This window comes from Papio anubis, chromosome 10 (genome assembly GCF_008728515.1).
Source record: "Papio anubis isolate 15944 chromosome 10, Panubis1.0, whole genome shotgun sequence".
Taxonomy (NCBI): Eukaryota; Metazoa; Chordata; class Mammalia; order Primates; family Cercopithecidae; genus Papio; species Papio anubis.
In genome coordinates this window covers 43,142,377-43,156,774 of record NC_044985.1, presented here as the reverse complement: position 1 = coordinate 43,156,774, position 14,398 = coordinate 43,142,377, and the positions used below count along the sequence as shown (strand labels likewise).

At 39.1% G+C, this 14,398-nt stretch overlaps 1 protein-coding gene across 39 annotated transcripts in view; it reads left to right on the top strand.

The window, feature by feature from the left end:
* BAZ2B (bromodomain adjacent to zinc finger domain 2B) overlaps positions 1–14,398 on the top strand; it is a 407,614-nt gene that overhangs the window by 231,745 nt on the left and 161,471 nt on the right. For all 39 annotated transcript variants that reach the window (XR_004176705.1, XM_031651777.1, XM_031651775.1 and 36 more), the window contains one exon: positions 1,424–1,570. Coding sequence is in view for 38 of the 39 variants with exons in the window: in XM_031651777.1 (XP_031507637.1) it covers positions 1,426–1,570 (145 nt within the window). In the remaining variant the exon portion in view is untranslated. The remainder of the gene's footprint in view (positions 1–1,423; positions 1,571–14,398) is intronic.

Sequence of the window (14,398 nt, the reverse complement as noted above, 5' to 3'; positions counted from 1 at the left end):
TTTGGTGAAATTGAACTTGGTAAAAATAATTTTTATGGGCTTTACCATCAGACAACCACATGTGTCAGAGTTCATTAGTTACTGTTGTTGACCCAAAACCTACCCTTTGTACATTAGTTGCATGCAGCCATCAGTAGCAACTATGCCTTTCCCATGATGAATGCTGATAAAAAGAAATATAAATTCTGTAAGAATATGGACAGACTCATCATAGCAATACTGTAGTCTATGGAAGTGATTTACAGCAATACCAGAATATGAAGACAAGTTTTTGAATTCTGTATGATTGGAAAGCTCATTGAAATGGTCTTTCTAATGATGTTATATGTCGATTTAAGATTACCTTCCCCATATGTATCTATCTTATGAGAAAAATTATCTACATACTTTATGGATTCAATCAACAATTAGGCAAATGCTAGCCTTGCATTATTTTAATTAGTCAATATTTTAAAATGAAATCCAACTATTTTTCTTAGTAAATCCACAGTTATTCTATGAATTGCCTGTAGAATTCAATACAGAAATCTTTCTGTAGTTAGATTATTTAAATGGTGAGAGTTTTCATGTGGCTGATTATAAATTCACTTATAGGCAAGCAGTATCTTTTTCCTTATTATAGATTATGTTCTCTTTAAAGCATCTGTGAATTTAATGACTTCCTTGCTTGAGTGTGGGAACAGTGCATGCAGAGTATTAAAATGAATATAAAATGCCCATTATAGTCCAAATGTTTAATATCAGCATTAGTTATTGCAGTAAAACCAATGCAAGGCTACATCCACAAAGCCCAAAAAATTAATAAAGATGATTAGAAGTGCTTTTGTCATTTTAAATGGGTCACAACTGAGGCCATTTTGAAATCATGGTTTAAACTTGCCTCCAGTTAAACTCTGAAATGTATTTCCCTTTGTTGAGGGGTATGGGGGGTGTTCACTTTATTGGGGACTCCCAGGCCAGAGTCTTGGACACTTAAAACCTACAAGTATATTGCTATCTGTATTTAGAAGATAAGGGTGCAACCCATTCAAATGTGGTGGTATTTTTTTTTAATTATTCATTAAGGTAACATAGGAATTCTGTTGCAAGTGAACAGATGTGAGGTGATTTGGGATGAATAAGATGAATATAACATGTTAATTGATGGTTGTGGCAACACGCATTTGTGTGAAATTACTATATTCGAACCACTATCAATTTGGGGGGTATAAGAAAACTCAAGAGGATTTGGTATACTTAAACTTATTCTATAAATTGGTATTTTAAATTATATTATTTTTATCTACTCCATATTTTATCTTTCAAAAGACCATATATTTAGAAATTTATATTTTTAAAAGTATACAGAAAGTTTAAATATGTTGAATTATTTTGAAAAAATTTTTTATCTGATACTGAGAATTAACATTTTCCCCTCTCATAGATATGGAGTCTGGAGAACGGTTACCATCCTCAGCAGCCTCCTCTACTACACCAACTTCATCTTCGACACCTTCTGTGGCTTCAGTAGTTTCAAAAGGTGGCCTTTCCACTGGAGTTGCTTCACTTAGCTCTACAATCAACCCATGTGGTAAATACCCTTTTTAAACTCAGTTTTAGAATGCCATTCTTTAAATAATTTGCATAGTATTTTATTGAGCTCTGAATAAAATGTTCTCATGACTTGCATTGACCTGTTGAATAAAGGCTAAGTTAAACACCTAGTCTTTTTGCTTTTTCAGGATTTTACAGTGGGAAAGCACTGGTTATTCTATGCTGTTAGAAATTGTCTTTGAGAGTTAAATCTTGATACCATCATTTGTTTTATCATTTTAATTAATAAATTAGTGAAGTCTTTTAAAACAATAGGCCCAAGAGGGAATGAAATAGAAGGAAGTCCTTGGTAGATACTTTGCCCTAGATTTCCTTCCAGTATTTGAAATGACCTTGTAAGCTCCAGCTACTCCAGTTCACAGATGTACACTAAGGCAGATCATTTACTTGATGGAAAATGTTTTTAAAGTTTAGAGCATAACAAATTTCGCTTAAACATGAATAAAATTTGGCTGAGCGCAGTGGCTCACTGTGTAATCCCAGCACTTTGGGAGGCTAAGGCGAGCAGATCACCTGAGGTCAGGAGTTCGAGACCAGCCTGACCAACATGGGGAAACCTCATCTCTATTAAAAATACAAAATTAGCCAGGCATGGTGGTGCATGCCTATAATCCCGGCTACTCAGGAGGCTGAGGCAGGAAAATCGCTTGAACCCAGGAGGTGGAGGTTGCAGTGAACCAAAATTGCACCATTGCACTCCAGCCTGGGTAACAAGAGTGAAACTCCGTCTCAAAGAAAAAAAAAAAAAGAATAAAATTTATATTTGCATAAAAGGAGAGCTTTATTTCAGAAGTGAAAATATCCTCAATTTTGATTAATTATGTAGAGGATATCTTTAAGCACCTCCCAAAATCACTTTTGGCTCTTTTACAAAGGTGTGGTAGAATACATTCCTTTTATTAAATACTTAAAGTTATTTAACTCATTTATTTATTGGTAGGAAGCATTTTAACTTTAACTATTTCTTATAGATTATTTCATGTTTATAAGCAGTAAACTAAATGATATTTTTCTTATTCAGAATTAAAATTGAAACTTTTGCATAAATGTAATGCATAAATGTTTAATATTTGCTTACAAAATACCCTAGCAAATTGTCAAATAAATGTTTTCATTCATTTTTGTTTTTCCAGTCAATGGAATGACAAGAAGGATGCCATTCTGTCATTATATTATGATCAAACCATTTTCTAATATATTCTTAGGGATTACAAAATAACTAAAATAGCACTATATATGTGTGTATATGTATATGTGTGTGTGTATATATCTATCTATACATATATAGATATAGATATAGATATAGATTTTTTTTTTTTTTTTGAGATGGAGTCTCGCACTGTCACCCAGGCTGGAGTGCAATGGCACGATCTTGGCTCATTGCAAGCTCCACTTCCCAGGTTCACGCCATTCTCGTTGCCTCATCCTCCTGAGTAGCTGGGACTACAGGTGCCTACCACCACGTCCAGTTAATTTTTTTGTATTTTTAGTAGAGACGGGGTTTCACCGTGTTAGCCAGGATGGTCTTGATCTCCTGACCTCGTGATCTGCCCACCTCAGCCTCCCAAAGTGCTGGGATTCCAGGCATGAGCCACTGCGCCCAGCTGCACTATATATTTTTTAAAAATCAATATAACTTCTCTACCCTGTGGACAATCTTCATCAAATAATTAGCAAGTTTGTTCACATTTTCCTTATATGCAAAATGATGGCTGGACTCTAAGTGTCCAAGGCTCTGATGACATACCATGCTCAAAAATAGTGATGCTTATGATTGACTTTTTACCTCAGATAACTTTGTGTAAATGATTGTACTCAGTTGTACTTATGTAATTATATTTTGCTGTTTTTTGTAACTCTTCTTTCTCTTTCCCTTGTTGTGAGCTCCTTTCAGTGTATTCTAATCTGCTGTCTTTATATTTATTTCTGAATTAGTCTTTTACATAGTATTCCTAAAGAAATGTCTTTTCTTATGTTGAAGGCTTTAGTAGCATCCTTGAGTACAGATTCTGAGTTTTCTGAACACTTTTTCTCACTTAGTTTTCTGAATTAGTGACATTGGAATTTGCTTGCAGTTCTCATGAGTCACATGTTGGGCACTATTTTTTGTTTATTAGTGGATGGTTGGAAACTGCAGAAGGGATGGAGTGTGCTGAGTTGCTGAATAACATTAGAAATCTTGTCTAGAAAGGGATGCATGTTTTTAATCGTTATTTGCTGCTAGTAAGAAAGGGTGTAGAGTATTTATATTGAGATGCTTACATTGAATGAAAGTATAATTCCATTTACGCAGAAATGTGTCATTTATTAACACATATTTTTAGTACCTACAACATGAGTGTTTTTCATTTTGTAGGTAAAATAAATTTTTCTAAACTTTCACAGTGTTGTAGTCCATGATTAAAATGAAGCCTTTTACAGCAGCCCCAGTCAGGGACTTACAGATAAAACTCCTGTCTCCCTGGAACAAAGCACCTGGGGGAAGGGGTGGCTGTGGGCACAGCTTCAGCATACCTAAACACTCCTGCCTGCCAGCTCTGAAGAGAGCGGCGGATCTCCCAGCACAGCACTGAAGCTCTGCTAAGGGACAGACTGCCTCCTTAAGTGGGTCCCTGACCCCCGTGCATCCTGACTAGGAGACAACTCCTAGCAGGGGTGACAGACACCTCAAACAGGAGAGCTCCGGCTGGCATCTGGCAGATGCCTCTCTGGGATGAAGTTTCTAGAGGAAGGAATAGGCAGCAATCTTTGCTGTTCTGCAGCCTCCACTGGTGATACCCAGGGAAGCAGGTCTGGAGTGGACCTCCAGCAGACCTGCAGCAGAGGGGCCTGACTGTTAGAGAGAAAACTAACAAACAGAAAGACATAGCATCAATATCAACAAAAAGGACATCCACACAGAAACCCTATCCAAAGGTCAACAACATCAAAGACCAAAGGTAGATAAATCCACGAAGATGAGGAAAAACCAGCGCAAAAGAGCTGAAAATTCCAAAAACCAAAATACCTCTTCTCCTCCAAAGAATCACAACTCCTCGCCAGCAAGAGAACAAAACTGGATGGAGAAAGGAGTTTGACTAACTGACAGAAGTCGGCTTCAGAAGGTGGATAATAACAAACTCCTCCGAGCTAAAGTAGCATGTTCTAAACCAATGCAAGAAAGCTAAGAACCTTGAAAAAAAGGTTAGAGGAACTGCTAACTAGAATAATCAGTTTATAGAAGAACATAAATGACCTGATGGAGCTGAAAAACACAGCACGAGAACTTCGTGAAGCATATGCAAGTATCAATAGCCAAATCAAGCAGAAGAAAGGATATCAGAGATTGAATCAGCGTAATGAAATAAAGCATGAAGACAAGATTAGAGAAAAAAGAATGAAAGGAAAGAACAAAGCCTCCAAGAAATACAGGACTATGTGGAAAGACTGAACCTATGTTTGATTGGTGTACCTGAAATTGACAAGGAGAATGGAACCAAGTTGGAAAACACTCTTCAAGATATTATCCAGGAGAATTTCCCCAAGCTATCAAGACAGGCCAACATTCAAATTTAGGAAATACAGAAAACACCACAAAGGTATTCCTCAAGAAAAGCAACCCCAAGACACATAATCGTCAGATTTACCAAGATTGAAATGAAAGAAAAGATGTTAAGGGCAGCCAAAGAGAAAGGTCGGGTTACCCACAAAGGAAACCCCATCAGACTAACAGCAGATCTCTCTGCAGAAACCCTAGAAGCCAGAAGTGGGGGCCAATATTCAACATTGTTAAAGGAAAGAATTTTCAACCCAGAATTTCATATCCCGCCAAACTGATCTTCATAAGCGAAGAAGAAATAAATCTTTTACAGACAAGCAAATGCTGAGAGATGTTGTTACCACGAGGCCTGCCTTACAAGAGCTCCTGAAGGAAGCACTAAACATGGAAAGGAATAACCGGTACCAGCCACTGCAAAAACATGCCAAATTGTAAAGACCATCAACGCTATGAAGAAACTGCACCAACTAACGGGCAAAATAACCAGCTAGCATCATAATGACAGGATCAAGTTCACACATAACAATATTAACCTTAAATGTCAATTAAAGGCTGAATGCCCCAATTAAAGGACACAGGCTGGCAGATTGGATAAAGAGTCAAGACCCATTGGTGTGCTGTATTCAGGAGATCCAGCTCACAGGCAAAGACACACATAGGCTCAAAATAAAGGGATGGAGGAATATTTACCAAGCAAATGGAAAGAAAAATAAAAAAGCAGGGGTTGCAATCCTAGTCTCTGAGAAAACAGACTTTAAACCAACAAAGATCAAAGGAGACAGAAAAGGACATTACATAATGGTAAAGGGATCAATGCAACAAGAAGAACTAACTATCCTAAATATATGTGCACCCAGTACAGGAGCACCCAGATTCTATAGAGTTCGACTCCCACACAATAATAGTGGATGACTTTAACACCCACTGCCAATATTAGGTCAACAAAACAGAAAATTAACAAGGATATTCAGGACTTGAACTCAGCTCTGGACCAAGCAGAACTAATACACATCTACAGAACTCTCCATCCCAAATCAACAGAATATAGAGCCCTCTCAGCACCATGTCTCACTTATTCTACAGTTGACCACATAATTGGAAGTAAAACACTCCTCAGCAATTGCAAAAGAATAGAAATCATAACAAACAGTCTCTCAGACCACAGTGCAATCAAATTAGAACTCAGGATTAAGAAACTCACTCAAAACCACACAACTGCATGGAAACGGACCAACCTGCTCCTGAATGAGTACTGGGTAAATAACGAAATGAAGGCAGAAATAAAGATGTTCCTTGAAACCAATGAGAACAAAGATATAATGTACCAGAATCTCTGGGACACAGCTAAAGCAGTGTTTAGAGGGAAATTTATAGCGCTAAATGCCCACAGAAGAAACTGGGAAAGATCTAAAATCAACACCTTGTCAGAAGACAAGAAATAACTAAAACCAGAATAGAACTGAAGGAGAGAGACAAAAAACCCTTCAAAAAAATCAATGAATCCAGGTGCTGGTTTTTTGAAAAGATCAACAAAATAGATAGACTCCTAGCCAGACTAATAAAAAATAGAGAGAATAGAATAGATGCAATAAAAAAATGATAAGGTGGATATCACCACCGATCCCACAGAAATACAGACTGCCATCAGAGAATACATCTCTATGCAAATAAACTAGAAATCTAGAAGAAATGGATAATTTCCTGGACACATCCACCCTCCCAAGACTAAACCAGGAAGAAGTCAAATCCCTGAATAGACCAATAACAAGTTCTGAAACTGAGGCAATAATTAATAGTCTACCAACCAAAGGAAGCCCAGGACCAGATGAATTCACAGCCAAATTCTACCAGAGGTACAGAGAGGAACTGGTACCATTCCTTTTGAAACTATCCTAAACAATAGAAAAAGAGGGAATCCTCCCTAATTCGTTTTATGAGACCAGCATCATCCTCATACCAAAGCCTGGCAGAGACACACACACACACAAAAAAAGAGAATTTTAGACCAATATCCCTGATGAACATCAATGCAAAAATCCTCAATAAAATACTGGCACACCGAATCCAGCAGCACATCAAAAAGCTTATCCACCACAATCAAGTTGGCTTCATCCCTGGGATGCAAAGCTGGTTCAACATACACAAATCAGTAAACGTAATCCATCACATAAACAGAAACAAAGACAAAATCCACATGATTATCTCAATAGATGCAGAAAAGGCCTGTGATAAAATTCATCACCCCTTCATGCTAAAACCTCTCAATAAACTGGGTATTGATGGAACGTATTTCCAAATAATAAGAGCTATTTATTACAGACCCACAGCCAATATCATACTGAATGGGCTAAAGCTGGAAGCATTCCCTTTGAAAACCGGCACAAGACAAGGATGCCCTCTCTCACCACTCCTATGCAACATAGTGTTGGACGTTCTGGCCAGGGCAATCAGGCAAGAGAAAGAAATAAAGGGTATGCAAACAGGAAAAGAGAAAGTCAGATTGTCTCTCTTTTCAGATGACATGATTGTATATATCATCTCAGCCCAAAATCTCCTTAAGCTGATAAGTAACTTCAGCAAAGTCTCAGGATACAAAATCAATGTGCAAAAATCACAAGCATTTTTATATACCAACAGTAGACAAACAGAGAGCCAAATCATGAGTAAACTCCCATTCACAGCTGCTACAAAGAGAATAAAATACCTAGGAATACAACTTACCAAGGGATGTGAAGGACCTGTTCAAGGGGAACTATAAACCACTGCTCAAGGAAATAAGAGAGGACAGAAACAAATGGAAAAACATTCCATGCTCATGGCTAGGAAGAATCAGTCATGAAAATGGCTATAATGTCCAAAGTAATTTATAGATTTAATGCTATCCCTGTCAAGCTACCAATGACTTTCTTCACAGAATTAGGAAAAAAACTACTTTAAATTTCATATGGAACCGAAAAAGAGCTGGTATAGCCAATACTATCCCAAGCAAAAAGAACAAAGCTGGAGGCATCACACTACCTGACTTCAAAGTATACTACAAGGCTACAGTAACCAAAACAGTATTGTACTGGTACCACAACAGATATATAGACCAATGGAACAGAACAGAGGCCTCAGAAATAATGCCACACATCTACAACCATGTGATCTTTGACAAACCTGACAAAAACAAGCAATGGGGAAAGGATTTCCTCTTTAATAAATGGTGTTGGGAAAACTGGCTAGCTATATGCAGAAAACTGAAACTGGATCCCTTCCTTGCACCTTATGCAAAAATTAACTCAAGTTGCATGAAAGACTTAAATGTCAGACCTAAAACCATGAAAACCCTAGAAGAAAACCTAGGCAATACCAGTCAGAACATAGGAATGGGCAAAGACTTCATGACTAAAACACCAAAAGCAATGTCAACAAAAGCCAAAATTGACAAATGGGATCTAATTAAACTAAAGAGCTTCTGCACAGCAAAATAAACTATCATCAGCGTGAACAGGCAACCTACAGAATGGGAGAAAGGTTTTGCAATCTAGCCTTCTGACAAAGGGCTAATATCCAGAATCTACAAGGAACTGAAACGAATGTACAAGAAAAAAAAAAGAAAAGAAAGAAAATAAAAAACATCAAAATGTGAGTGAAGGATATGAACAGACACTTCTCAAAAGAAGACATTGATGCAACCAACAAACATATGAAAAAAACTCATCATCTCTGGTCATTAGAAAAATGTAAATCAAAACCACAATGAGATACCATCTCATGCCAGTTAGAATGGCAATCATTAAAAAGTGAGGAAACAACAGATGCTGGAGAGGATGTGGAGAAATAGGAACGCTTTTATTTATGCTGTTGGGAGTGTAAATTAGTTCCACCATTGTGGAAGACAGTATGGCAATTCGTCAAGGATCTGGAACCAGAAATACCATTTGACCCAGCAATTCCATTAGTGGGTGTATACCCAAAGGATTATAAATCATTCTACTATTGTGTCCAGAATTGGTGGGTTCTTGGTCTCACTGACTTCAGGAACGAAGCCGCAGACCCTCACGGTGAGTGTTACAGTTCTTAAAGATGGTGTGTCCGGAGTTTGTTCCTTCAGACGTTCAGATGTGTCTGGAGCTTCTTTCTTTTGCTGGGTTCGTGGTCTCGCTGTCAGGAGTGAAGCTGCAAACCTTCGCGGTGAGTGTTACAGCTCATAAAGGCAGCGTGGACCCAAAGAGTGAGCAGCAGCAAGATTTATTGCAAAGAGTGAAAGAACAAAGCTTCCACAGTGTGGAAGGCGACCGGAGCAGGTTGTCACCGCTGGCTCTGGCTGCCTGCTTTTATTCCCTTATCTGACCCCACCCACATCCTACTGATTGGTCTATTTTACAGAGAGCTGATTGGTCCATTTTGACAGAGTGCTGAGCTAGACAGAGTGCTGATTGTTGCGTTTACAATCCTTGAGCTAGACACGGAGTGCTAGAGGGAAAAGTTCTCCAAGTCCCCACTAGGTTAGCTAGATACAGAGTTAGCTAGATACAGGTACCAGTTGGTGTATTTACAAACCCTGAGCTAGACACAGAGTGCTGATTGGTGCGTTTATAATCCTTCAGCTAGACACAGAGTGCTGATTGGTGTATTTACGATCCTCCAGCTAGACATAAAAGTTCTCCAAGTCCCCATCCGGCTCAGGAGCCCAGCTGGCTTCACCCACTGGATCCTGCACCAGGGCTGCAGGCAGTGCTGCCTGCAAGTTGCCAGCCCTCCCTGAGCTCCTGAGTCCTTGTGGCACCTGTGGGGGAGGCTCAGGCCACACGGGCGCCCACCTCAGCGAGGGGAGCTCAGACATGGCGGGCTACAGGTCCTGAGCCCTGCCCCGGGGGGAGGCAGCAAAGGCTCCAGGAGAATTCGAGCACAGCCTCGGTGGACTGGCTCTGCTGGGGGACCTGGTGCACCCACTGCAGCTGCTGTCCCGGGTGCTAAGCCCCTCACTGCTCTGGGCTGCAGTGCTGGCCAGCCGCTCTGTGTGCGGACCCACCAAGCCTGTGCCTGCACCCGCCAGAACTCACAATGGCCCCACAAGCACAGGGCGCAGCCCCTGTTCCCACCCTTGTCTCTCCCTCCACACCTCCCTGCAAGCAGAGGGAGGAGGTTCCAGCCTCAGCCAGCCCAGAGAGGGGCTCCCATGGTGCCCTGGCGGGCTGAAGGGCTCCTCAAGTGCTGCAAGAGTGGATGTGGAGGCTGAGGAGGTGCTGAGAGTGAGGACTGCTAGCACATTGTCACCTCTCACTATAAAGACACATGCATACGTATATTTATTGTGGCACTATTCACAATAGCAAAGACTTGGAACCAACCCAAATGCCCATCAGTGATAGACTGGATAAAGAAAATGTGGAACATATACACCGTGGAATACTATGCAGCCGTAAAAAAAGAACGATTTCATGTCCTTTGCAAGAACATGGATAAAACTGGAAACCATCATTCTCAGCAAACTAACACGGGAACAGAAAACCAAACACCACATGTTCTCACTCATAAGTGGGAGTTGAACAATGAGAACACATGGACACAGGGAGAGGAACATTACACACTGGGGGCTGTCGAGGGGTGGGGCAGCAAGGGAAGGGAGAGCATTAGGACAAATACCTAATGCATGCAGGGCTTAAAACCTAGATGATGTGTTGATAGGTACAGCAAACCACCATGGCACATGTATACCTACGTGGCAAACCTGCATGTTCAGCACATGTATCCCAGAACTTAAAATTAAAAAAAAAAAAACAGTATATGGTTATTAGATATCAAACCAGTGTGACAGACTGAATTGGCTTTTTGTTTTTAGAATTCTCATCACTTTGGACTGTTGGTTAATGTTTCAGTCAATTCAACTAAAGATAATAGAAATCACTGAAGTTATTTTAAGCAGAAAGAAATTTAATATAAGGAATTAGGTACTCAGAAAATTATTGAAGAGCTGGCCCCTGGCCCCTATGAATGATTTCAATCCAGTGGCCATAAACCACTGACAGAACTCCAGGGCTGTTTTGCATTGCCTGCTGGATCTGAACTTGCCAAAAGGATACTTCATGAGCTACCATTTACTCAACTTAACAGTTTTTAATTCTTCCAAATACATCCCAATGGCAGAATCTAAATTACTTTCAGAACCCTGGCTGCAAGAGAGACTGGTAAATGTAGTTTTTAGCTGCCAGCTCCTGCATCATTGGAAGGCATGCTAAAAATAAGTTGAAACAAATCTTGAATGAACCAATTATCTACCCATTTAAACTCATCTGATTATAGCTCCTCTGCCATATCTCCCCAGCTCTGTATTGTAATAAACTTTCCTGATACATGCATATGAACTTTATTCCCATTTCAACTGCCCATTTCTTTAAAATCTATTTCAGTAGTGCATCTAGTAGCTTATGTGTATTTATTACAAATCTCCTTTGAAATCCTGTTCTATGTAAGAATATAAATTAAACCAAATAGAATAAATGCTCAACTCAAAGTGATATGGCTCTTAACTTTCACAGACAATAGCAAATATCTATTGGTTTTTTATTAAAGATTATAAAGGATTTTTTCAGTACTTCATTTCTTCTGTACTGTGTCATTAATTCTTCTTTATCTACTGGATCATGTTCATGAGTATAAAAGCATGCTGTTAGTATCACCCATCCTAAAAAAAGCAGTATGTACAAAAAAACCTTCTTTTTAGGGGGAGCCAGGGGGAGACAGAGTCTCGCTCTGTTTGGCTAGAGTGCTGTGGTGTGATCACACCTCACTGCAGTCTCAACCTCCGAGGCTCAGGCAACCTCTCAACCTCCGCCTCCTTAGTAGCTGGAACTACAGGCAAGCTCAGCTAATTTAATTTTTTTTTTTTTTTTTTGTAGAGACTCACTCTGTTGCCCAGACTGGTCTCAAACTCCTAGGCTGAAGCGATCGTCTTATTTGAACCTCCCAAATTGCTGGGATTACACATGTGAGCCACTGCGCCTGGCCCCCAAACCATTTTTACATCCCAATACTCTTCTGGCTATTGCCCTATTTTCTGCCAGAACGTTCACAGCCCAACTTCTGAAAGGAGATAGTTACATATGCTTTCTTCTTGTCTTTCGCACACGTCCCAACTCACACCAATGTCACCTTTCTATCCTCATCTCACTCAACCTCAGCAGAATTTGACATAGCTGATCACTCTCTTCTTGAAAATCTTTCCTTTTAGCTTCCATTATACCACTCATAGTTTTTCTCCAAATTTTTTTATACAACTCCTTCTTAAGTTTCTTTTTCCCCCCAGATTCTTGTACTCATAAATGTTGCATTTTCTAAGCCTTGATTCTGAGGCGTGTTATCTCTTGTCTTTTTGTTTAAATACACCTGTAGGAAGACTCTGCCCAGACTTTCTCTCTGAGCTCCTGAACATACACATTTTACATAGATATTTCATAGGCATCTCAAACTTAACAGATTTAACATATCCAAAAACCAAACTTTTGGTTTTCTCCCAAAACCTGTTTCCTTCACATTCTCTATCATAAAATGATACCACAATTCATCCAGTAGCTTAAGCCATAAAGATAGTGATCTCTGGATTTATCTATTTCTCTTTCACCCTCACATCTAAAGTCTGTTGATTCTACCTTCAAAATAAAGCTTGAGTCTCTACACTTCTTTCTGTCTCCACTACCACTACCCTAGTCTATTCTGAAATTTCTCATCTACATCATTGCAGTTCTTTCTAACTGGCTTCCCCACTTCTATGCTTGCCCTGCTTTTATCTGTTCCTCTCAGAACAGAGTGAAGCTGCATATGCAAACCCTCCTTTTAGTTTCTTTATTTTGGTGTGATTTATGTACAATATAATTCACCATTTTAAATGTATACTTTAATGAATTTTGACAAGTGTATATACTCATGTAACCTCCAGGCTGTAGGACAATTTTATTACTCTAGGAAGTTGCCTTGTATCTTTTTGAAGTTAAATTCCTCCCTCCATCCCCGCCCTGGCAATTACTGAGACAGTTCCCTTCTATTCATTCTTTGCTGAGAGTTTTTTATTATGAATTGGTATTAAATATTGTCACATGCATTTTCTGCGCTTATTGAAATGATCGTACGGCTTTTCCCTTTTAACTTGCTATTTTGGCAGACTACGTTGATTAGTTTTTTATAGTTAAGCCAATCTTGCATTTCAAGGATTAAACTCACTTGGTAATGATGGGTTATCCCTTCAAAATACTGTTGGTCATGCTTGAAGCAAGTCTAGAAATAAAACACTGTTGAATTCGATTTGCTAAAATTTTCTTAAGGAATTTTGCACCCGTGTTCATGAGGGTTATTGGTCTATAGTTTTCTTGCAGTTAATTTGTTGGAAATGAGTGGGTAAGATTCCTGCCTCTCTTGTGTTTTTCAAAGAATATAGAATTGATATTATTTTTTCTCTAAATGTTTGGTAGAATTCACTGGTGAAACATCTGGGCCTGGAGAGCTTTGGTTGTTTAAGTTGTTGTTGTTGTTATTGTAAGATACTAAATCATGAGTTCGCCTTTTAAAATGTAGATATAGGCTGGGCGTGGTGACTCACGCCTGTAATCCCAGCACTCTGGGAGGCTGAGGCAGGCAGATCACTTGAGGTCAGGAGTTCGAGACCAGCCTGGTCAACATGATGAAACCCTGTCTCTACCAAAAAATGTATTAAAAACTTAGCCAGGCATGGTGGCGGGCACCTGTAATCCCAGCTACTCGAGAGGCTGAGGCAGGGGAATCGCCTGAACCTGGGAGGTGGAGGTTGCATTGAGCCGAGATTGTGTCACTGCACTCCAGCCTGGGCGACAGAGCAAGACTGGGTCTCAAAAATAAATAAATAAATAAATACATACATACATACATACATACATACATACATACATACATACATAAAATAGTAAAAAATGTAGGTATAGAACAATTTAGGATATCTTTTTCTCCTTGAATGAGCTTTGGTTGGTGTCTTTCAAGGAATATGTTCATTTCATCTACATCATTAAATGTATGGACCCAAAGTTGTTCCAGATATTACCTCATTCTTTTTATGTCTGTATAATTGCTAGAGATGTTTTTTCTTAATCGTTGATATGCATAACTTATGTCTTTTTTTAGTGACTAGAGGTTTTTCAATTTTACCGATTTTTTTTAAGAACAAGCTTTTGGTTTCATTGAGTTTTCTCAATTTTTTTTTCTCTCATTAATTATTTCCTTGTGTTTTCCTATGGGTATTATTTTCTCTTCTTTTTC